This window comes from Cupressus sempervirens, chromosome 6, assembly GCF_028749045.1.
Source record: "Cupressus sempervirens isolate cs-2001-9-10 chromosome 6, ASM2874904v1, whole genome shotgun sequence".
In the NCBI taxonomy this organism is placed as follows: Eukaryota; Viridiplantae; Streptophyta; class Pinopsida; order Cupressales; family Cupressaceae; genus Cupressus; species Cupressus sempervirens.
In genome coordinates this window covers 91,947,467-91,973,405 of record NC_143123.1, presented here as the reverse complement: position 1 = coordinate 91,973,405, position 25,939 = coordinate 91,947,467, and the positions used below count along the sequence as shown (strand labels likewise).

The 25,939-nt window shown below is 32.8% G+C and overlaps 1 protein-coding gene across 1 annotated transcript in view; it reads left to right on the top strand.

Moving 5' to 3' along the window:
* The first annotated feature begins 14,783 nt into the window (after positions 1 to 14,783).
* LPXA (bacterial transferase hexapeptide repeat-containing protein) overlaps positions 14,784 to 25,939 on the top strand; it is an 82,090-nt gene continuing 70,934 nt past the window's right edge. Inside the window, exons 1-2 of the mRNA XM_089786886.1 lie at positions 14,784 to 15,229; positions 15,359 to 15,440. Coding sequence (XP_089643012.1) covers positions 15,020 to 15,229; positions 15,359 to 15,440 — 292 coding nt within the window. The 5' untranslated portion in view covers positions 14,784 to 15,019. The remainder of the gene's footprint in view (positions 15,230 to 15,358; positions 15,441 to 25,939) is intronic.

Sequence of the window (25,939 nt, the reverse complement as noted above, 5' to 3'; positions counted from 1 at the left end):
TCAGAATGAATGGAGCAAGTTTTATACTTATTGCATCTAGGTGATGCTCATAGAGGTGAAGCATTGAGACTTCCCAGAAGGTCACCCAACTTAATACTACTCCAACTCATACATGCTTAACTACAAAGTTTCCTCTATGATTTAACCCACCCTACCTGCAAACAACCAAAATTTTAGAGCTATCTTTACCAAAAAATATTAGTTGGAGTAAAGTGTCAATAAAGATCATTTAAAAAAAAATCAAGGTCACATTATGAATCACATGAGACATGGTATTTGGAGTCTCTTACAAGATAAACTTAATCTAACCATATTAGTGATTTGTGTTTTAAGTGTGTAGTATTCACATCAAACTTATTGACCCATGTTTCATGAGTATTAGAATCTATCTCTCTTGAAAATTAAATGAAACACTCAACACTCATTAAATTTAGATATTACTCAAAATCACTTACACAAAATTTAAACTCTTTATTTAAACAAGAGCTCTAGGAGAGCTTGAGTCCTTGCCTTGTGCAAGGGTTAAGAAGTAGATGAAAGAGGTAGAAATCTTCCCAATGCCACCAATGTTAGATGCATAGAACTATGAGGTTTCCAAATAACAGATGACAAGTTGTTATTGTAGATAGATACAAAAAATAGAAAAGATTGGAAGGACTACATGAAGCAAGGGGGGAGCATTCCAAAAATAGATGGCCAAGTTCTACATGCAAAATCCAGATATACCAAATGTCAAGTTCCTTTGACAAAGTTCTACTATTTAAAGCACAATCCACTCTATTGAATATAGTAAAATTATTTATTAAGAAAAAAAAAAAACTAAAATCTATAAGACAATTTCTTTATATAAATGTTATGTCTTAATCTAATTAAAAAATTGTGAAAGTTTTACTTTGGCATTTCTTTAATAAATTAATTTTATATTTCATGAAAATATAAGATAAGATTACATATTTAAGTAATCTTAAGATAAACTATTAAAATAGTTAAAATCTTATTATTGTTAGTCCTACCTTATGCCATGAGGCAAGGAACTAATATTTTCCATGGTGGCAAACAATTTGTTTAAATTAGAACAAATTTTCATTTCCTAAGGTTAAAGGATGAAATATTTTTAAAATATTTTGTATGCTCTAAAATGTAATTTTCTATTGGTCAAGAAGATTTTTCCTAGGGGTAATTTTCTTTTTTAATTGTGAAAAAATGGAGGAAAAAGTGAGGCGTATATCCTTATATTAATTATCACAATTCATTGTGAGAAGCTAAAGGTGGGAAATATTATTCAAGCTTCTTCTGATTTATGATTTCTAGTGTTTACTAGAAGTTTCTTCTAATTCCTAATTTCTAATGTTTACTAAAAGAAGTTTTGATTCTATGGCTCCCCTCTAGAAGCTTCTTCAGTTTATCTATGACTCCTCTTTAGAAGCTTCTTCTGATTCGATGACTCCTCTCCAATTTATCCAGTAATAAAAAATCTAACCCTTTGAGAGATTTCTCCCACTTTTGAGGTTGGTGTGATGGGGTAGCTGGTGAAATTTTATACTTAGCCCATTGTTATAGAACCCACGAGAATCCAACACTGATCCCATATAGGTCTAGAAAGTAGAAACATGTGAGTTACATAAATATGCATTTGCTCTATAGTTACGATAAAGATAATTAAATATAATATATTTTATATTACAATCTAAATGATTATCACTAGGGTCTTCTTCTCTTGAATATTATTTATTATTATTATGAAAATGTATTACACCATATGCAAAACTAAATCTCAAACAAATATTTACAAAAATGTTAAAAGTGAATAACATAAATGAAATGGTTCATCTATGTGTGCAATAATCTTTGCTACTATGTAAAATCAAGAACTAAATTAAAAAGGTCACTATTTATTTTTAAAAAAAACATGTTCTTATAGGTGGCACGTGAGAAAATTTGCAGTGATATGCACCTTTCAAGAAAAAATGAAGTAAGGGTAAGGGCTTTATGACATGGAGAAAGGAGAAGAGAGTTGGGTAGATTAATGCATATATTTATTACTCCATGTAATACTCTTTCAAATTCACCCCACATAATGCATATGATAATTAAAGTGGCTCCACTAATCTTGTCACACTTTGTACGAGATGTATAATGCATTAGGGAGTTGGGTGTTTATATGCAACACATTTTAGACATCTGGCTAATTTAGTTTAGGTGTTGGCTTTTGACAAAAAATATGTTTTAATTGACTAAGAGCTTGAATACATTGCAAGAGAGTGTAAGAGAAGTATAACAATTTTCTTGTTGGGCCCAAAGATGGGAGACACCACCAAAATGTTAAATTGTAATTGATAAATCCTAATCAAAGCCAACCTTGGCTCTTTAAGTCATTGAAGTTTTGTGGGCTTAGATGGGATTGAAGAGCGAAAAGGCATTTGTAGAAATGATATGCAACTGCACTGGTGTAATAGCTCGCCTAAGAATTAGCTTAGAGGGCATTTTCAAAATTGTTGGCCATTTAAATTGAAGGGAGTGAAGAGAACAGAAGATGGCTATAGGCTAGTCTAGCCTATATTTTTGGGGGGTTTAGTGCTACAAATTGTGCTACTCAAATGTGATAAGGGTTCTTTTGGCATAATTGATGGTATTTTTTTTTACAGGAACTCCCAAATTTTCACTAAACGCCCTCAATTTGTGGAGGTCTTCTTCTTCTTCTTCTTCTTCTTTAGGTCACAAGTTTGAGTCCCTATCAAGTACAACCCCTAGGCTCTCCTTCTACAACTTTGACTCAATGAAATCCATTGAGAAATTCAGTAACAACTAGGCCAATGAAATGACCTACCCTATCAAAATTAGCTACATTGGTCTTCTCTAGCAGACCATGTGTCCATCATGACAAGCCACAAGGGTTCTCTTTGATGAGACCAAGAAATTTGTTTCCACTCACAAGATCTAGGAGCTTTCAGTCACTATTGATTCTTTAGAGGATAAAAAACCCATTTTGGAGATTGTCCAAAATGCACATGATCGAGATTAGCCCATGTTGATAACTCTATTTTGGGGAGTTGTTCTAGTGCAAGACCTGATGTTTCTGAGCTTTCTAAGACTGATAATGGCGATGATGTGGATGTTGATAGGGATGAATCTCACGTTTTGAATCAATTTTAGAACTTGTGTTCTTGTTTTGGTGAAATAAGCAGTAATTTGACATTCAAATATAATTTTGATGGTTTTGGTACATATATCATGATGGATTTGGTGATTATTTTTGGTGTATAGTCAATCAATCATTCAAGACTTGGTTTTCTTCCATATTTTTTCGTGGTTTTAGGGGTAGGCATAACATACTATTTCTGCATAGATTTTCTTTCAAATTTGGATGGCTTATTGGTTAGGGGGTTTGTAAGTAGTACTACTAGAGATTGGCACAACAAATAGGCAGGCAAGGTTGGTAAAAAATTTGGAGTTCTCATTCAAAGGAATTAATTAGAATTATTGATTCAAAATTAATTAAAAAATAAACTAATTTTCCAACTTTAAAAATTCATTAGCTTTGCTTATAAAAAATAATTGTGTCCACTACCAAAAATATTAGTATTGTGCCTAATGCAAAGCAAGGACTAAAAAGAAAAATATCAAACCAATTTTTTGGAGAATGGAATCTATTCAGAATCATGGCAAACATAAAAGTAATGTGAACCATGTTTCTGAGGGAAAATTAGCTCACACTCAACCAAATTCAACTAAAATTCCATGAAACTTGGTTTGTTGTGGGCAACTATTTGTGAATTGTCACGTACATCGGTTCAACAACCATTAGCAAATTTAAGAGAAGTCATCTAAATTTGGTTAATTTATCTATTAATTGTCAAATGTGTGGTGGATATTAAAAAAAAATTCTTTCTAGTACATGAACAAAAGACACTTTTTGTTCATATTTTAGTTTTCTTCTTTTATTTATTGAAGTATGTTTCATCTGTCTCAAATATATGAACTCTTTAATGTTTACTGTGTTTCATCTATCTCAAATATCTAAACTCTTTAATGTTTATCGTGGTTAATCGAGACTCAAATACAACTTTGTTTCATTCTTTATTAAATTTATTTATTTATTTAGTGAAGTTGCTTAGCTTGTGGCATCATTTTAAAGTCTTTCAAAATCTTGCTCTATTCAAGGCACTCTTAGTGTTTGGCATATATAAAAATAATAGTTCATGATATTTAGAAAGGTTTATATTTGAAACTTAAATACAACTTCTTTTGCATCAAATAATTAAGGACTCCCTAAATGTGTAGAATAATTAAATTGTTTAGTATTGAGTAAGGTTACTTAATGATGAAAATACGACTCTTCCCTTCACATTTTTATTGGATCCCTTTATTATGCACTGAAACCCTATAAAAATGGGACCTTGGATTAATTCAAAATGCACTTTTGACTTGTCTAGATTATTAGTTTTTCTCAAAGTAATGAAAAGAGAGAGGACCAAATCTCATGCATCTCATGTTAGTTTTATCAGAATGCATTAAAAAAAGCTCTATGAACCAGATCTAGTCATCGTAAGAGGAACTCAATTGAGGTATGCAATTAAAATGTTTTTACTTTGTAATCTATTAACTTCTTATAAAAGAATATAGTTCAAATAATAGTTTATAATGGATTTTCCTCTTGATTTAGAGAGTTATTGTAATGTAATGATTATATAAATGGTATATTTTATTACATTTAGTGTATCTAAATATATTTAAAAACTAATCTTGAGTTTAAGTTCGTACATTTCTTTTGACTTAAATCTACAAATTCATAAATGAAATTAGGACTTTCACATTTCAATTTTAAGTTGAAGTCATAATTGATTCTTGTAATTATCTATTGTAAGTCAACTTTGGTGTATAAATTGTCATTTTTTGTTAAAGGTAAGGTTAGCAGTATACCTTCATTTCATTCAGGTAAGGTGTTGTCGGGTGTTCAAATTCTATACGTAACATGCCAACAAGGACCGGGGTGCCCCCCACTTAAATTATTCTCGTGATGGCCCTACCCCCTATATTAACAGGGCCCCTAAACAGATTATTTCGCTACTATTCTAAAGGGGTTACTCTAACCCCAACTATTATTAACCCCAGCCGCCTACTATTATAAGGGCTATGGGCCCCTCAAAATTATATGGCCTAGCCCCTACTATGGGGATGCCGGCCCCCTCTTTATTATTATTGTGGGCAGAGTGTTGTATTTAAGGCTAAACCATGATTCATTGTGCATTCTTTGAAGAGCTCCAATTCATCTTGTTCAAGAATGCTCTTGAAAAACAATGTGAACATAAATGTAAGTCAAGGAAAATCAACTACATCATCGTATATATACTCCAAGGAAAAATTATTGATCTATGTCATCTTTGGAAAATGATCAAAATTATAAGGCACCTTTTGAGAAACATGGAAAAAAATTCTCTCACCACCCACAATATAATTGTTGTTATTTTAGGATCTTGCAAAGTCTACCTCTTTCACTATTCACAGTATTTTTATCATTAATATTTAATAGAAAAAATTGATTGAGAAGACTATTTTCACCATTACTTGAAGTTAATATTTTGTCAAGGGATTCAAATATGGCATCTTAAGTATCTTTGTAATATGATAATTTGTTAGTATGTTGTACTTACATGTTTCATTAATTGTGTAGTTCCTATGATTTGTCTCATTATTCTTGATGTTTCATTCTTTATTAGATCTTTTATTTATTTAAGGGAGTTGCTTAGTTCGTGGCATCATTTAAAAGTCTTTCGTAATCTTTTGCTCTATTCAAGGCACTCTTAGTATTTGGTATATATAAATATAATACTTTAATGATATTTATAAAGGTTTATATTTGAAACTTAAATACAACTTCCTTTCACATCAAATAATTGAGGACTCCCTAAATGTGTAGAATAATTAAATTGTTTAGTATTGAGTAAGGCTACTATGTAATGAGAATACGACTCTTCCCTTCACTTTTTTATTGGATCCCCTTATTATGCACTGAAACCCTATAAAAATGGGACCTTGGATTAATTCAAAATGCTCTTTTGACTTGTCTAGATTATTAATTTTTCTCAAAGTAATGAAAAGAGAGAGGACCAAATCTCATGCATCTCATACTAGTTTTATCAGAATGCATTAAAAAAAGCTTTATGAACTAAGAGGACCACAATCTAGGTATGCAACGACCACTCAAAATGCTATCTACTTTACCTTAGTTGTAAGAATTTTTTTCTTTTGTAAACTATTAACTTCTTATAAAAATAATATAGTTAAAATAATAGATTATAATGGATTTTGTAAAAGTTATTAACTTCTTATAAAAGAATATAGTTAAAATAATAGATTATAATGGATTTTGTAAAAGTTATTAACTTCTTATAAAAATAATAGTTTATAATAGATTTTCTTTTTAAATTAAATAGTTACTGTAATGTAATGATTATATAAATGGTATGGTTCATTATATTTACTGTATAAATCTAAATATATTAAAAAACTAATCTTGAGCTTAAGTTTGTATGTTTCTTTTGACTTAAATCCACAAATTTGTAAATGAAATTAAGATTTCAAATTTTAAATTTTAAGTTGGATTCATTATTGATTCTTTCAATTATCTATTATAAGTCAACTTTGGTCTATATATTGTCATTTAATGTTATTGAGTGTTGTATTTAAGACTAAACCATGATTCATTATGCATTCTTTTAAGAGCTCTCAAGAATGCTATTGAAATACAATGTGGACATAAATGTGAGTTAAGGTAGATCAACTACATCATCGTATTATACTCTAAGGAAAAATTATTTATATATGTTAGATTTGGGTAACGATAAAAATGATAAGGCACCTTTTGAGAAATATTGAATTTTTTTTCTCTCACTGCCCACAATATAATTGTCATTCTTGTAGGAACTTACAAAGTCTACCTCTTTGACTAGTCACAATTTTTTTATCATTATTATTTATAGCTAAATTTGATTGAGAAGACTATTGTCACCATTACATGAAGTTAATATTTTGTCAAGGGATTCAAATATGATATCTTAAGTATCTTTGTAATATGATAATATGTTAGTATGTTGCACTTACATGTGTCATTAATTGCATAGTTCCTATGATTTCTCTCATTATTGTTGATTTTTCAATTGTCAAAAATCAATTAAAAATAACAAAATAACTTAGGACATATAATAAGGATTAAGTTGTGTTTACTTTTATAATTTTATGTTTCACGCAATTGTTTTTTTAGCTCCTAAACTAAGTGGTGAAATAATATTTTTGTTAAGTAATATAGAAAATGTTTTTTTTTTGTCATACATCTTATTCATTAATCTTATTAAAGGTCAAGTAAGTTCAACATCCTATTATTCTTGGTACTTCCTCTCTTAAAATATAACTATAAACTATGATAGGACAAGTGTGAAATATATTTTATTTGAAACGGTAAGTGGTTATCTTTGTATATGATCAACAAGATGGGCTTCATCTATAAAAAATTAAGTGACATTTAAACATAATTTTATTAAAGAACATTGCTACCTATGTTTTTTTGCATAAAAACAATTAGGTTATTGGAAAATAAAGTGCACAAAATTTATAGGTTTTAATTTGAAGTATATATGCTTGGCATTGATCATGAAATTTTATAAGTTTCCATTTAATGTATTTATGTAATGTATAGATGGATAACATTGATGCATAATCTAACATAATTATTTTTAATGTTATAAGTTGTTGCAAATTTTTATATATTTTTTCATATTAAAACAAACAATAATAATTTGTAGATTCAGAGAAATAAAGGCTCGTGAAAATCCTTAGACAAACAAGCCACCCTTGGCCACTTATAACGCACATGGAAAATAGACCACTAATAATAGACAAGACAAAAAGGCCTTTTAAAAGAAAAAATTAGTACAAAAAACCACATTAAAAATGGGATGGACCAGCAACCAAACCCAAGCACTATACAACAAATGCTTGGGTAAGATCTAAGAGAGGGTTAATACCCACATCTTCAAGAGTCTTAGAAACCCCAAAATGTCTCCAAACTAATAGAAGACACTATCAAGGGAGTTGACAAACAAAAAGTATCCATCATAAAGGAGACTTTAAATGGAAAACAAGTGTGGTAAAACAATCTTCGCCTACATACAATACTCCAAATGAACAACCAATAAGAGAAAGAAAAGCCTCCAAAGTAGAGCTCAACAACTATAGCCACCAAAACAATACCACTAGTAGACCAATAAAAACAATATCCACCTCAATTGGACACTTAGGAGTGCAAGTAGAGATCAAGTTATCCACCTCAATATGAGCATTTGGAGAAATAACTAGGTTGTGCATAATCAAGACCCCAAACTACATCCCCCAAACCATAACCATTAAAACAACCATTACCTAACCTACAACAACATTGTCCACCTCTATAGGATTACAATGCATGTAGAAAAAGACATTGTAATAAAAGGCCCACCCATTTCTTGTTAGACAAACATAAATAGAATAATCCTCCAAGCCCCCCAAAAAGTGAGAGAACACTTTACCAAATCAACCATTTGCACCATCATACCAAAATGAGAAAAGAAACCAAAGGTGGTCTCTATTAAAGGATCATCATCAACCTCCATAAAAGGATGTTCATAAACAAAAAAAGATTCATCCTAAAACTAACTATGCTAGTAGACAAAATATCTCTGAAGAGCCAAAGTTCTAGATTTAGGCATCCTACATGAGAAAAGACCTCTCAACATAAGGGAACACAATCAATCTTCAATATTAACTTCAACTAGCTAAATGAAAAAAATAATAAACCAATATATAATACATCTCTTTCTGCCCATTCTTGGAATTATGTTAAGGGATAAAGAAATATTGTTAACAAAACAATCATATACCACAGAGGATATGTTCTAGTACACAAAATGCCACATGTTACAACAAACAAACTAAGAAAAAATTGTAGCATGATTCATCACAATGACATAGCCAACAAAGATATAATAATACATAAAGGAAGAGGAAATTAAATTGCACACTAAGGGAAGGTCATGAAAAAAAAAACCAAAAGCCTCTAGCATGGCCCAAAAACCTCAAACTTGAGTTATTGCCACAACTAGAACCCACAAAATCTCTAGAAACCACTTAACCATAATCTATACTATCACATGAGACTTATAGAAAAAAGGCATATGAAATCCCATCCAAAGGACCCCTAATAGATATGCATGCTAGATCTTGTACATGCCTATCTTGCAAGGTAAATCATAGACACACATTGAAATATACAAACATAATGACAAGCAAAATATGTTGTGTATCATGATAGTGTTAGTAGCATCCACTAAAGCCCACACCATATAGTAAAGGGAAAAATCCCCCTCACAATAATTAGACACTCCACAACAAGTACACAGTAGGGGCATAAGAAACTTCAATATTAGAAATCAGAGTGTTCACAACCAAAAACTAAGTGTGTAGTGCCCCCTACTAGGAGGTTGTCAATTTGTAATATTCAACACTCATTACTATGCATCAAATTAATTTAATTTAAGAAAATAATAAATAGTTTATAATATGTTTGGTACTTAACATATTGAAGCCCACTTCCTTAATTCTCTCCTAAATTCAACCCTAAGGAGAATGAGGATTTACTTGTTTTAGGGAACTCAACACTAATCTTCAAGTAGGATCCCTGGAGGCTTTGTGACCATATCTTTATCCTATCCTAGGATTCACCTTCCTTCTCAGGACTTACTCTACCTTTCCCTACACAACACCAACCAATCCTCTTAAGGAGCTATAGTGGGTAATTAAATAATAGGCTATCTGCATAAATTAATATACATATAACGTATAACAGGTAACTATTCTATATATAAATACACCTACAAACACACACACATAAATTTATGTGTATGTGTGTGCACGTATGCATGTTTATATATATAGATACATACATTTATGTATGTATGCATATATATGCATGCATACACACAAAGATATGTATACATACTTGTAGATATATACATACATAGTACATATAAAAATTATGATTTCATTATTATTGACAAACATATTAATGTGTGTGTGTGTTTGTTACACATTAAATCATATAAGAATATATTATGTAAATCAAAATGCAACTATTGCGATATTGTTGGTATTGTCATTGGACATTATATGTTATGGCATTAATGTTTTGTCATTGATGTCAACATATAATTTCTTTTTTTGACAGTGTCAATAGTTTTTTCATTAAATAAATTGGATTATATATATTGTGTATTGATAATAAGATGGTGTATATTTATCGATGGTGGCATGGGGGTGAACCCACAATAATGGGTTCCACTTTAGTGGGACGAACAAAAATGAAAAAAATTGCAAAATGAGAAATTGAGTTTACCATATGTTCGTTCGAACTTTTTTTTTAATCATGTTCGCGCGAACATATTTTGTATGTTCGCGCGAACATATGTGATATATATGTTCGTGCAAACATGATTTGCATGTTTGCACGAACATACGTTCCCACGAACATGGTAAATGTGTTCACGCGAACGCCATGTTCGCACAAACATGCAAAATCACAAAAATTTTAACCTTTTTTTCTTTTTCTTTTTTTTTTTTGCTCTTTTGACTGCCATAATTGCAGGAGAATGATCTCCTACTATAAAATAAAAAAATGTCAAAATGTGCTGCTCGGAGCAAGCTTTCCAATGACTATAATTTTATTACATAATTTAATCATTAAGACTTTCAAATATGAGTTTAACTCATTATAGGTTCATTACCGATTGAACATCAACCGACTTTGACACCTCGGGAAAATTAGTAAATTAGGTCAAATTTTTTTTGAAAAATATGGAGGCACTGGCTTATTGAGATACCTTTCTATTCAAAAAAAAAAAAATGGTTTATGATAAATTGACTTCAAATTATTTGTGTCAAACGGAACGTATGTCTGAATTACGGTTCATGTCACTTCAAAACTTCATAAACTATACAATATTCAACAAAAATAAATCAAACCAAATGCAGACACTGGATATTGATGTTACAAATCTAACGCCGAAAGAATTACTTCATTATCATTTCTAGAAAAAAAGTTATGTGTGTCAAACAGACTGTCACTTTTTTTAATATTGAATTTTATTATGTACCACTTTTTGGAGGAGATAAAAAAAATTGACATAAATAATTTTTTTTTTAAAATTAAAAAATATGGTTACAAAGTAGGAACAAAGTACTCAAAATCACTAGTTTATGTCATCTTGAAATTATTTATAGTTTTGGAGATATAGTCACTTGAACGTGATGTTTGTTGCAAAAATATTGATTTCAGTGTCAAAATTGGTCAAAAAGTGGAACCCATTATTGTGGGATCACCCATGGATCTATAGATGATTGTTGTCATGTCTATATATGTATGTATGTATGTATGTATGTATGTATGTATGTATGTATGTATATGTATATATATATATATATGTATATATATATATATATATACATATATATATATATATATATATATATATATATATATATATATATGTATATGTATATATATATATATATATGTATATGTATATATATATATATATATATATATATGTATATATATATGTATATATATACATATATATGTATATACATACACACACACACACACACACACACACACACACACACACACACACACATATATATATATATACATATATAATGGGGAATTCATTTTGTAAATGGATGTCAAGGACAATGTGATGAGTGTATGAGATGCTGAGGTGTGTAAGCATGATATATTAGAGATCAAAAGAAGAGGTACAAGTGGAATCTATTGAGATAAAGAGGTGATGTATATTACTGGAGTTGTATTGGTATATCAAAGATGTGATTAGTTAGTTCATAATTCAGTGAAGTACTATCCATAGTGGATTTTTCTCCATTCCAAAGTTCTTGCCCTTGTTGTAATATAACATTGTTGCCCATTTTTATCTTTGAACAATGATCTCTAGCCATAGAGCCTAAATGCATTTGTGTTCCCATTGCACCTTTAATAAGGAGACTGTACTAGTACATTATCTAGTGGGTTTTATCACCATCATAGTTTTCCCCTAATAGGGGTTCCCTACCAAGAAAAAGGTGGCATGTGGTGTAATGTTGTTATTTCAATGTCTCAATTGATATTTATCTTTTAGATTTGAGTTTTTATGGTGGTTAATGGTTAAATTGATAAAGTTTTATCACACAATTGATTTAGCCCACCCCTCTCAATTATGAGTGTTGCCTTATTATTCCTAGGAACAAATCATACATGCTAGCTAACAATATGAAAAATTGCTATTTTCTACTCTTTCTAAGGGAGTATATTAAATGTGTTTAGAATACATTCCTTTGATAATTATTTTCTGATTTCTTTGATGTATGCTCATTATCATTAATCATGGTTCTTTCCTATTCAATGATTGCTTGAATGAGTTTGATTCCACACACATATAATGGAATGGTTGCATTTCTAGAGATGCATATTTTCATATTTATACCACTCCTTAAAGCCAATCATACCTCTCCTTGACAATTATCCAATTTTATCATTAGTTATTAATATCTTAATCACTTCCATAATCAACCTCAATCGTATTGTGAGATGCTTAAGCGTATTGTGAGATCCTTTGATGTTTATTCTCTTGTGAGTTTGTTTGGTCATTTCTATTATGGTGTATCTAACTGCAAGGTTTGATATTTCCTTTAGAGGTTCACTTTCTTTAACTATGAAATTTAGCCACGATCTTCTCTCTATATGCTATGCTGAAGGATGAGAATGGGGATGAAGCACTTTTTTCACCCAACCAAAAAGTTTTAGCTTCCCTGATGCTCTTTTATGCTTTTGATGGATGCCTAAGCCCTATTCTAAATCTTCCATTTTGGCTGAAATACTTGAAATGGCTATAAAATTTGTCTTTACACCTACCATTTATATTATCTCGAAAGTTTCTAAAGCCTTATTTAGATATGCATTTCATGAATATCATTCAATCATCAAGATTTACAAGTTGACATTTTGTGGCATTCTATCAATAGTTAGTGTGTGCTTTATACCATGAATGACCAATATATATTGTACATATGTCTCTTTGAGGTGTAGGGTCAATATTTGTGTGCCTTTCTTTTTCTTTCATGTTTTGCATTAACATGATTTCTATCAAATTATTCACACGTTGTGCATGTTTCTACCCTACATTCCATTTGTTAACAAAATGACAAAAGTAAAGACAAGATAGTTTTCCCTTTTTTTTTTTTCACATACATATTTTCCTAAATTAGAAAACATACAAAAATATTAGGAAAAAATATGTTAAATATTGCTATTTATTTAGACACATCTCACAAGCATATTATAATTCAAACTAGAGATTCATTATAATAATTCTAAATGACTAAGCAAATGTGTGAGTACCAAACTCCGTCAAACCTATTACTACCAAAATGCTAGTCATCTCTACTTGGATCATATTCCTGCCTTCAATTCTTTCAATTCTTTTCACCACTTACACACTCAAATTCTCATTAGTATGTTTAGCTCTAGAATTGTACATCCTATGCATCAAATAATATCTATTCATTTTTAATTTGACAATTCATTAACATAAAATCATAATCCCAAATAAATTTGCTTGCATTTTTCTATAATCATTTACATGTTGAAATCATTTATTATACTAATTATGTGATATTAAAGCATTAATTTGACCTCCATAATGCTAACCATGTAATATTAAAGCAGAACTAATTGTAGAACAAATTCCATAATGTATAATAATCACATGCCAAATTAAGTCCATAAAACCTTATCTTAACTACACAATCTAAAACAAGTTTAAGTAGTAGTCAAATATGATCTACACCATCTCCTAATACATATGATATACAAGGTTGAGACATGTCAACATGCCAAAGAAGGAAACACCTGATCACATTTGAAAATTCACCGATAGAGCTCAAAAAACTCTGTCCCATCTCCTCCAATGCTCCTACTCCTCAATCTTCCAAGAACATATTTGCTAAGGGCCTGTTTGGTTGCAGGCATAGGAATGGAGAATAGGAATGCATATTGGGAATAGGAATGACTATTCCAATAACAACTATTTTTCGGAATGGTTTATAAGCTAATTTTAGAGGAAAAATGAGAATATGCATTCTTATTCCCTATTCTAATTGACGAACCAAATAGTAAATAGAAAACGTATTCCAAATTTTCTATTCCTATTCCAACAACCAAACAGGCCCTAAGTGCCTATGATAGACATATTGGAAACACCTTTTGACCAAGTAGATGAGGTAACTGACAACAAAACTTGTGTGAAAAAAGACACCCCATCTCTCTTTGATTATAGATGACATGTACAACAACAACCACCACTATTGCATCCTATCAGTCATCTATATCATCATCATCTCCTCTAAATGTCAATGTTGTCTGAAACCATCCTAGTGCTCTCCTTCTCACGCATTATTGTTGCTCCACTTTCTCATATTGTTATTGTTACATAATAATAATTAATTAGTATTAATAATTGATATGCTATGTGAATTGTGGTTAGCATATCTCTCTAATTAAAAAACAAAAAAAACCAAGAATATGAAGAAAATAAAAATATTTTACCTTCCCTTTGTAAAATAGCCTAGCTATGGACGAAGCCACAATCATAGCACACATGACTATAAAACAATATTCTATCGCGTTATACTTCTAAAATTTCAAATTAGTGTTTTTCAATCTCTGAGGTGCTCACTCAAAACTTCAGTTTCTCGTCCACAAACGGAACTCCTGTATTTCAAAAACCGTATTCGACATGTTAGTGTAAAATACCCGAGAATAAAATTCTAACAGACATCGAGGTGTATCATACCTTTCAAAATCTTCTGTAGTAGCTCGTCTCTCAAAAAACGCCGGAGAATTAGTTGAACCTCTGGAGCAACACGTATTTCGTGTGTCATGTTAATAAATCGCCTTTCTGCAGGCATAATCTGCAGACATTTCTACAGGCAACTTGTAGCCATGTCTTTCAGCCTAAATTTTCTGTCAACAGAAAGACCTGCTGGCTCACTTCACAAAAACAGAGGAAATGTTAACACATATAATGTTTTACCGCAACAGAAATTTTCTCGCGTCTATTCCACGGCCATTTTTCGAAGCTCAGAGCAAGTAAAGATTTTTGTTTTTATGGGGTGGTTGTTTCAAATAATCCTAAAACATAACTTTGGTTTTTATCATTCGTGTTTCGCTAAATATTTGGAGACTATAATTTGAATCTTCAATTTGGGCTCTTAACAGAATGGAATTTTGCGAAATGTTTTGCATTTTGGCGACCTTGGAACTGACAGGAGATTAGCGGAGATTCGTAGAAAATACAGCGGTAAGATGATTTTTCCCGGCTCAACACAGGTGTCGATTTTTTTGTTTAAAATTTTCCCAGCTGCATAAATTCTTCAATAATATTTATCTTATGCGAGTAGGGATTCCAAACCCAGATTTAGTAAGCATTGGCGATTCTCATGGTTATTTGACCTGAATATTTTGAATTTTGCATTTTGCATCTGCTAAGCTGTAATTAGAAATATCCCGTTTAATCTCCGTATGTGCGTTTTGAAATATAAAGGTGCAATTGCGTGATCGCTGCACTAGTCGTTAGCGAGGATTTTATGTCGACAGTTTGATTGATTAACGCTCAGCTGAAACTGTAAAACTTCTTATTTACGTGCGAACTATTCTTCATAAATCACTTGTTCTCTTTGCACTCTACTATGCTTACCTTAATTAATTATGCTTGGTTTAGGTAGGGATTTCATGAGGGACGGCTATAGGTCTAATTGGCATTTTTTTTTGGGGACTACAGGATTAATTAGAATCTTTTCCTTCACAATTAGAGCACACGCTTTTAAACCTTTAAATTTGAGTGGTGAAAATGGGGTGAGGCTGGAAATTGTCCCATCAGCGGTAAGGAAAAAATTCAGTCACTTGTTAAAAAATGACACACTTATTCTCATAAAAAATAAGAATTCTTTATCAAAAATTAAAAGTAAATTTTTTTTCCTTAAATTTAGGAGATAAAACTTCTAAGGTGAAGCACACTACAAAATTTATAGGACTGCTCACCTTATGATTTCTCTAAAAATATCAGCAGGTGTAGCTTTATAATCTATTTTAAGGAAGCTGGCATCCATAAGACCCCAGCCTTAATAATTGTAATATTGTAGCAAATTATTCTTGATAACTATGCAGGCTTACTAAAGTTTATAAATTTTTGTCTTGGCCTCTAATCTCTTATGTAGCGTACCGAATTTTCCATTTATTTCATATAGGGCTTTAATTTAATATTTTAAAGCTTGACTTTAATTCTTAGCAATCCTGTGCAAAATTATCTTTGTACCTCAATAGGCTCGCTAAACTTAAGATTCTTTGTGTAACATTTGAATTTCTTCAGTAGTAGCGGGTCACACTATTCTTAACAACCTATTAGGATCATTGAAATATAATACTTTAGCTTGACCTCTTAAGGCTTTATGATAGCATTCAAAATAATTCACTAGAATGATATGCTAGTCAAATTTATCCGATTTTGACAAGATTTATAATGTGTTTAATAAATAACAAATCTTGCTGGAGTTTGACAAGATTTATATCTCCTACCTATCAATTGATGAGCTTAAGGAGTTTTATAATGAATAGTTCATAAGGCACACCACATGCTGAAAGTTTTACAAATGGGGTTGCAAGTAAAGTGGGCTTAACCTTGGAGGAAAATCTGTAATTAAGCGCACTTGAGCTGGAGTGGTATTGGGATGGGTGATCTCCTGGGAAGTCTTGATGCTTCACCTTTGTAAACATCACCTAGATGCAATGAGCGTGAAGTGTTCCGTTCATTCTCATGAGAAATGAGATCTTATGAGACACTACTCATGGAACATGGGTTAATGAATTTGGTTTGAAAAACACAGTTGAATTCTGATAGCATTATCACAAGATTTATTTGTTTTTGTAATTAGCAGCCAGTTAGATAAAATAGCAGTGGACTGGTTAATCTTTTATGTTGATGAAAGTCTCTATGAGAATGACCTAGATGATCTTTTAGACTTAACAGTCTAATAAGTTGCTGTCTTAATAGTTTCCTTTAACAGTGGTTTTCAATTGTTTTTCAGTAGTTGGCAGCTATTAGATTATAATCACAGTGGTCTGGATAACCTTTTATGTTGATGTAAATCTCTGTAAGAATGAGCTAAATGATCTTTCATACTGTAACATTCCAATATGTTGCCATCAGAGTAGTTTTCTCCAATAATTGTTCCTTCCATTTGAAAGTAGGCTAAACATTATTTTGTTGATTGTTAGAACTTTCACGGGTGATCTGAAATAGTCTCACAAACAATACCCAGATAATCACCAGTTTAGATAAGTCCTGATAAGAAATGACTGGTTAGATTTGCTAATTTTTTAAAATATTGGTGCAGATGACTTCTCAGTGAGTGATATGTCAGTCTGATTTTTATTGGTTCCTTGCAAAAATGATTTCTCTTGGGAGTAACTTGTAAGATAGATTCAATCTACATAGCGAACCAGTTCATAATAGCTAACATCAGATGATCTACTCATCTGATTGATGAGTTTGAGCTTATACACTTTTTTGAAGGCTAAAAGAAAGCAATAAATTAATTTCTCAAAAAGTACAGTTTGCCTGCTCCATAAGTAAGCACTTCCCGAGCCTACTTCCAGACAGTTGTAAAAGGATGATAGAGTGAGCTAAATAAGTTTCCCTGAGGCTTTGCTTGATATGTTTTCCGAATCAATCTGAAACCTAGTTCTTGCTATAGAAGGTCCTTTTCTTCTGTTATTACCAAATAGTAAAATACTCTTGCAGTGGAAGCCCAGAATAAGATTCCAGGCCATATTCCGATGGAGAATGTGTAGGGAGCTTGCTTCCATTGATTCCTGTTAAAATCAGTGTTCCCACAAATGGTAATAGAAAAAGAGCATCACAAAATCAGAGAATTATTATTCTTCCTGCCAGATACATTTACAGGAACCAGAATACTCTTGATTTCTGATGATAAAAAGTGCCAGAATTCTTGTTTGAATGGCTGAATATATTTTTTCAATCTTGGTCAGCTACCTTACATTTTCTATAATCATCTGATCCTTTTCAATGGAGTAGTCAAGCAACCTGAGGGTTGCTGTAAGGAGAGACAAGGTTGCAAAGGTATAATGGGTATGGCTTGATGCATATCTTTCATTAGGCTTATTCACCCTGCCACAGAAATCTAACCTTGAGTCCAGTTATTGATCCTTGTCCTTATCTATACCAGCAGATAGTTCCTTTGTCTTTCTTATCAATCAGAGTTTCCAAACATTTAGCAGGGAAGGGAGCGCTCTGTAAGCAAGGTACTGCAGATCCTTTTTTTTATTTGTTTGTCAGTATTTTAAACAAGTTAAATTTGTTTCTCTTGACTATTTGATACAAGGTTGAGATGTAGTCATGAATAAATTCTCTTGGATTGATTGACTCAGTACTAAGGATGGTTGTTTTATCTCCATGTTGAATATGAGTGAGACCCTGATCCAGCTACAATGTCTTGATACTACGGAGTGAAACATGAGTTTAAGCCTTGTTCATGAACTTAAAGCTTTCAGCTAAAGTCCAAAGTAGTCAGGGAAAGAAATGGAGAGTCCCCTTGTCTAGGGCCTCATTTGGCTGAAGAAGAGAAAAAACCCAGTAATCGACATTGAAAAGGAGGGTGTGGAGCAAATGTGCAATTAAGGCATCCAATTTTTCAAATTGCTTAAACTCATAATTTCAATTAGATAGACCTAACTCTCTTTGTCATGGGCTTTGGCTATACGTGAGGAAAGTAATGACTACAAATAATCTACATGACTTCTAGTTTTAGATTTGGAGAACCTGTATGAAAAAAAGTTGATGAGCTCTTTCTTTCCACATATGGATAGTCACATCTACTTTGTAGTTGAATAGGTTTCTATGGAGCTGATTAGGATGGAGAATCTTTTATAGATTGTTTTGATAACAGAATGGAGTGATTTTATCCCTCACTTTTAACCATTTGAATTGAGATTTCAACTTCCACATGATTCACAGAAATTTCAATTCACTTAATAAATAGTAAGCAAGTTTGTTTACATTCTTTACAAGGTAAAGATTGAGACCTCTGGCTTTGATGTTCTTGTCAATCAACTTTAGTGGCTACAAATTAGTTCCATTTGCAATTGGATGTTTTTCTTTGGATGAGAGGATCAAGGGCCTAAAGTTGGGAACGCGGTGGGGTTTATCGCTGATATACATATAGTACTTGAAAAAGAAAGGATGTATAGTAATAAAAAGTGGAACTTTGGCGAGTTAGTAAAACTCAAAAACTACTAAATTTTGAAGTTTGATGTGAACATTAGGAATTTAACTTTGGACAATGCAGATATCAAATTCAAGATTTTTATTATATTCAAAATTTCATAATGATGATTGTAGTGAGTATAATGATGATCATTGATTGCAACTGTTCAAATTAAAAAAAATGGAGTGAAGTGAGGCCTCTAATCATTCCTAAACTCCTCATCACTAGAACTTCTAGATTTCACATGATCAAGCTCCTTCAAACTAATGTCAACCAGCCCTGCATGTGAGATTGTAGCATCCTCATCATACTGTGTTGGCTCCTCTAGTTCTACAACACATTGTGCTGCTGGACTCTCCTTGTATGAAAATGTGTTGTGGTTAACGAGATGCAATGCACTATGTACAACCACAAGCTTCTATGCTCTCTCTACAGATAAGTTGGATGAAGCTATAAGTAGATCAATTCCTCTCAGCAGTAGAGGGACTAAATAACCAAATGGCTGAAGTGGTAGTCGAGAATTCGGTCCATGTGTTGTCCACTGCAAAATTGGGTCTTCTTCTGCCATAGTTGCTCTATCAATCTTGGCCTCCTCAAAATAACCCCTAAGAGTGGAAAATTTTGTCCACTTGGTTCAAATGATGCCAACCTCTTTAGAATCATACATCTTTTTGAGGGCCCTCATGAACCGTTCCATCTCAGAATCCTGTATGGCTATAACTCTACTAGGCCTTGTGTACCACTTGGGATTCTATGCATAGGCAACAATGTGCAAGGGAGTGTTGAGATTTTCCTATCTCTGATGAATAATAGGCTGACTGTGCTTATTGTTGAATTCTAATGTGGGGTCTTTTGCATGTCACTTTCATTTGGTCCAACACAGAATCAATGTACTTATATACTTATTTGAGGATAGGTGCATTGGCATCCCTATATCTAATCACCTGGAACAATGAAGTTATGATGGAAACAATAATATTATGCATCACCCCAAATAATGTCTTGCTTCACCACACCACATTCCTCACCCTACTTTGACTTGGAGGACCACTGATTCCATCTTTCTGTCATACCCATTAGTTGCAAAGCCTCTTACAACTGGAGAGTACTATCCAAGAAACTGAAATAGGATGCATATCTAGTCTTCATAGGTTTCAAGAATTCCTCCTTAGATAAGGTCCCAAAGAGTGCACGTGAATTGTGGTTGTTGTAGATAACATCTACTTACCTCTAGCATCATTGACCACTATTTTGATCCAATCAATTTTTCCCATGTCCTTCAGTGCAATATTCATGGTATGCATGCAATAAGGAGTCCACTAAATATGTCTATAAGCTGCCTCAGTTAACTTCCCTACAACTTTGCATACATAGGTTGCAGTTGTCACTACCAGGACTACTTTTAATGGCCCAACCTCCTTGATAGCATCCTTGAGGTCGTGACACTGAAAATTGGCATCCTTGTAGTAAATTGAACAATCAACTGTCTTAGGAAAATATGGGCCCTTTGAACATGTGACCACGATATTATTGAGTGGACATTGGCTAATGTCTGTCCACCCATTTATGACTATACTACATCCAATCGCTCGACAACATTCATTCATTTTCTCCATTAAGACAATTATCTTGGAATAGTTCTTATCCAAGATTGTGTTCTTCAATTGTCTCCCTTAGTAGTGCATGATGGTCTTGCCCTTGCTACCTTCACCATCGCTTCCTTATAATAAGGAGATCAAACCATGGAATGGAATGCTGTCAACAAAGAAGAATTTCCAATGGCATCATCAGCCTGATCCGTAATTTGCACGTTGAATAATTCGGCTAGTGGGTTAGGAGCATCACTTGTCAATTTGTGTTTTCCTCTTTGCCTCTATTGCACGGGCCCTTGAAGTAGAAGAAATTGTTATACATTCAACTCACCGCTCAAAGTAGAAGGAGAATTGTGTGGTTGGCTCTAATGACCCCTTGGCCTATGAGACAGAGAAACAAATGTATGTGCAACTGCATTGTCTTCACCATCAGTAACCTATAACCTATATGTCTCATCCCTGAATTTCTGGTTTGTTCCCAACACCTCACTTAGATCTACACCTTTTCCCAGGATTTGTAGGAGGCGGGCATCAACTTTTGTAACACTGCCCTGAAATTCAAGGTTACAAAAGTGGCACTTCCAAAACCTTGTCCCCCATACGCGGCTTGCTCTGTAAATTTGTTACAAATCGTTAGGATTTGCTGAAATTCATGGTATTGTAATTACTAATGAGAGATGAATTATCCATACTACTTCTTATTTCCATGGTCAATAGCAAAACATTTGTAGCTAAGAATGCATCTTGTATCTCATTTGTGTGCATGAATAATGAGCCAGCCCCTCACATGTACACTATTGAAAATATATAATTTGGGCATAATTCTTGAACCTTGTTCTTGGCCTTGAACATTTCTGCTAAACTCTTCTCAAATTTTTCAAATACCCGGAGGAAGAAAATGGAAAGAGATTCTTTCATAACTAGACGACTAAAGATTTTTACTGGGGATTGTTAAAAATATCTAAAACATTTCATGAAATGATGTTTACGTTGTAGGGTTACACTGAAACTCAAGAAAATTGACAAAGCCTAGATCTTTTCAACTTTTTCAATGACATCTGACCCTTTATGGTCTGATTCCCTTCTCTTCCTTGTGATGGTTTATGTTTTAGGTTTTTAACTATTTTGTCATTTGATCAATTATAATTTTGAACTTCAGACCTAGGCATCCAATATAATTTGTCTCCTTTTTTGTTTTGTTTGGTTCAGTAACCCTGGTTTTAGAAAACTATAATGGTGCCTTGTGTAACATTGAATTGTTGCGAATGATTGTACTAGAATAATTTTATGAGAAGAGCGAATGCTACTGAGAAAGGACATTTCATAAGTTATTCAGCATGTGTTTAATTGTTAATGCAATCCAAAGATCTCCATTGTATTTTGATTTACAAGTAGGCTCTTTCTAAAGCAAAGTCTACAGAGCTCCTCAAATGTTGACTGTCTTTGAATTGGCTTGGTAAAGTCTGCAACCTGTTAAAAATTCATTAATGTCAATATTAATGTTAAGTGTGCATTATATGCTTACAAGTTTGGTAGGCCTCTACCATGCTAATTTCTAGGTTTTCCTTGCAATTTCTGGTTTTGGTTGTTGAGGTTTTGTTGAAAATTGCTCTGGAATTTTCTGGAGAGTTTGTATGCTCTTCAGAAGATCAAGCTTGGGAAACTAAATGTCTTCACAATCTGATGAAGTTTAGCATGATTTAGAAGAAAAAGAGAATATGGTTTAAAATAATCCCTTGCAAATGTTAGGAGTTTTATTTAATTAGAAGAATGGGGATGATGGTCTACTGATGAGAAAATTAAGGGGATATTTATTTGTAATAGCAGTAAGGGTAAATCCTTTGAGGACCAAAGCTTTAATTTCGTTCATGATACTAATGAAGACTTTGCTAGCTCTAGTGAAGGGCATATTGTGGGCCAGAAAGGGAAGCTGTAGCTTGCCATTGATCTTGAAGTGTTAAGTGTCCAGAGTTTGATTTGGGAAGGTGCTGAAAATGAGAATTAGATCCCATTAAACATCTTGATTCTTTAGCCAATTCTGACTCCGCCAGTTGCTGATCCAATTAAGCATGGCCTCAAATTTGACGAAGAGGAAGAGTCAAGTATTGCAACAAAGTAATGAAATTTGGAAGGCCAAAAGTTGTAGCTATTTTCATACCCTTGCTCAAACCTTTGCTACTGATATGATGGTGGCAAATGGTGGTTCATTGTTTCTTTATTGGAAACTGATAAAGAAATTAAGTCAAGGGTTGTGGCCTGCTTTGTAAATGTGGCTAATTCAACCAAAGGGTTGTAACCTAGACCAACGATTTTGGATAGGGTGGTTTGGATCCCTAGCCAAAAGCTTTGGTATCACTTTGCCCTCTGAACTTCAGTTCCTTGATAGATTCAGGAGGTTGATAACAAGGTGGATAGACAGTGGTAGACATTGTCTATGATTTTTACTTGGTTGCTGATTCGGGCACGTGAATCGGATCGTGGATTCATGGAAAAAAAATATTCCTTTTATGATTTGTAAGGATTCGTGGGTGTGTGTGTATATATATATAAATATTTATATATATGCATTGAATATACGAAAAATAAGAGAAATATACATAATTCTAAAACTAAATCATTTCATAGAAGGAATCTATGATTCTAAATCATTTCATAGTATGAATCCGTGAATCGATGTCATTACAATTATAAAGATTTTAATTTTTTTTTTTTTTCTTAAAAAAACAAAAAAACTGGACAAATCCGGATGAATCCAAGCAGGAACCCGGATTCGGATCGGATCCGAATCCCAATCCGGCCTCCAGGGTACGAATCTGGTAACTAGGGATTTTTAGTATTTTGCAGTTACTTTGTCGTTGGTCTGAGGATACTACCATCATAAACAGTTTTGAGATGTGCATTTGTCTTTTTGTCTGAATACCCTTCTTGTAAGATAATGATTCTGTGGATCTCTTCAATTTGTGCTGGCCTCAATCAAAGCATTTATTGTTTACCTTGTCCCATTTGTTGTTCCAAGCAGCAGGCCTCCTTTGGAGCTGAACAGTGGTAACTTGTTACATTTTTCGACCATTTGCCTTCTTGGCGATAGGCCCAGCATCAACTTATCTTCTTTTCCAAGTCAAGGTAGTGAAACTGTTATGGGGCCTATTTAACTACAACTACCTAAACATGGCACCAATCACTCGATAACTGCCAAAGGATGAATTTATTTATCTTTTTCTGCTATTTGTTCAATTCGGTACAACTTTGTAACTCTTCTGAGATACCTGCATTTTATAATGCTTTTACATGGTTAAATTTTGAACTAATTCCCATTGCTGATATTATTGTTTGTGTGTGTGAATGGATCTATGTTTATGTCAAACATTGTTAATAAATAATAGGAATATAGCCATCTTTGCTATTCCACATATTAGCTGGCACCAAATCACAGTTTCCTTCCGTCGCATTTCCTCTCAAATGAGGCCAGGCTATATGAAGAACTTTCAAAACCTATGATCTTTAGAATCATTTTACTTGTGCTGTAAATGATCTCATATGGTGGACAACAAGGGAGCACAAGCCCCCTTTCTAAGAGATGCTCAAGGAAGCATTTCAGAATCAGGGAAATGAAAAGATAGACTAGTTAGCTTAAATCCTTTGAATTTTTCACTACATTCAGAACTCTGGGATCCCGACATCTTTTAAATAACATGTTGATTTTGAAATCCTTTTGAAAGGGGCATTGACAATAACATGCACTAGACAATTAGCTTGAATCACAATTAGCTTTGAATAAATATTAGGAGAGTTGAAAATATCGTGTTTAAATTTTTAATATCTGCCTCACGTGTCAAAGATTAGTGGGAATTGCATTATCTGTAAAATAGCCTAGAAGTAGATGACTGAATCAAGGAATAATCATTAAACCACAGGGCAGGAATCATTGTGTTTAGGGGGAAAAGGGAGGCACTTTAATAACACTGTAGGTCTCCCTATTTTCCGGGCCACTAAGCCATTCAAATATGTATGTAGGGGAAAGAGGGGAATTTCTAAATATGATTCCAGTTATGATCCAAATTAGATTAGCTAGAACCCAAAGGAAGCCTAAATTCGAATTATAAAGGGGAATGCAATACAAGGAAATGTACTCTTTGACCCTTATAGGATAACGTGTATGTAAGATTGAAACAATTGCTTAAATAATGTAGATCTAGGTGCAATGTGTATACAATTAGCCTAATTAAGATATAGATCTAAGGTAAAGATGTGAAAGGAAATAAATTATGAAAGACTCACCTTGAAATATGTAGAGGAAGATGTATTTTAGTGCTGAAAGTCGCAAATTTGAACCCTTTCTTGAATATCCAACTGTGTATCGTGGAATGAAACGACAAAAGGAACAAAACTCATAAATCTCCCGATAAAAGGGCAAAAAGGACTAGGTCGACCTGTTGGAAGAACATCTTATGAAAGATTGATGTAGTCTAACGATGCTGCAACAAACTTCTCTAGAAAACTTCCGAGGAATAGGTTCCAGATTTGTGAGCTCCAACAGATGTCTTGCTACTACACACAAAAAAGAAGGGTTTTTGTGATTGGTTTTGATGAAATCCCTAGGTTAAGTAATTAACCGTAATTGAGAAATGTAATCATAGATGAGAAATGTAAATGTAAATAGCTGAAAACAAGATTTAGGATTCACCTTGCTTGAAATCCTTGTCAATAAGGATTTCCTATGTAATGTGTTGTAGATCTTGAATTAGGAATGTAGGGTATCTCCACACTTTGCAATGGATCTACCAAAATCCCATCATGTTGCCATGGATGTAAGTGTACATCAATGAAGAAGGTGATGAATCTTTCAATGTAGATCTCCTCCTTTGATGATCAACAATAAGCTGAATCTTGAAGAGGAAATGCTCACAAAGGATCCTTCAATGCTA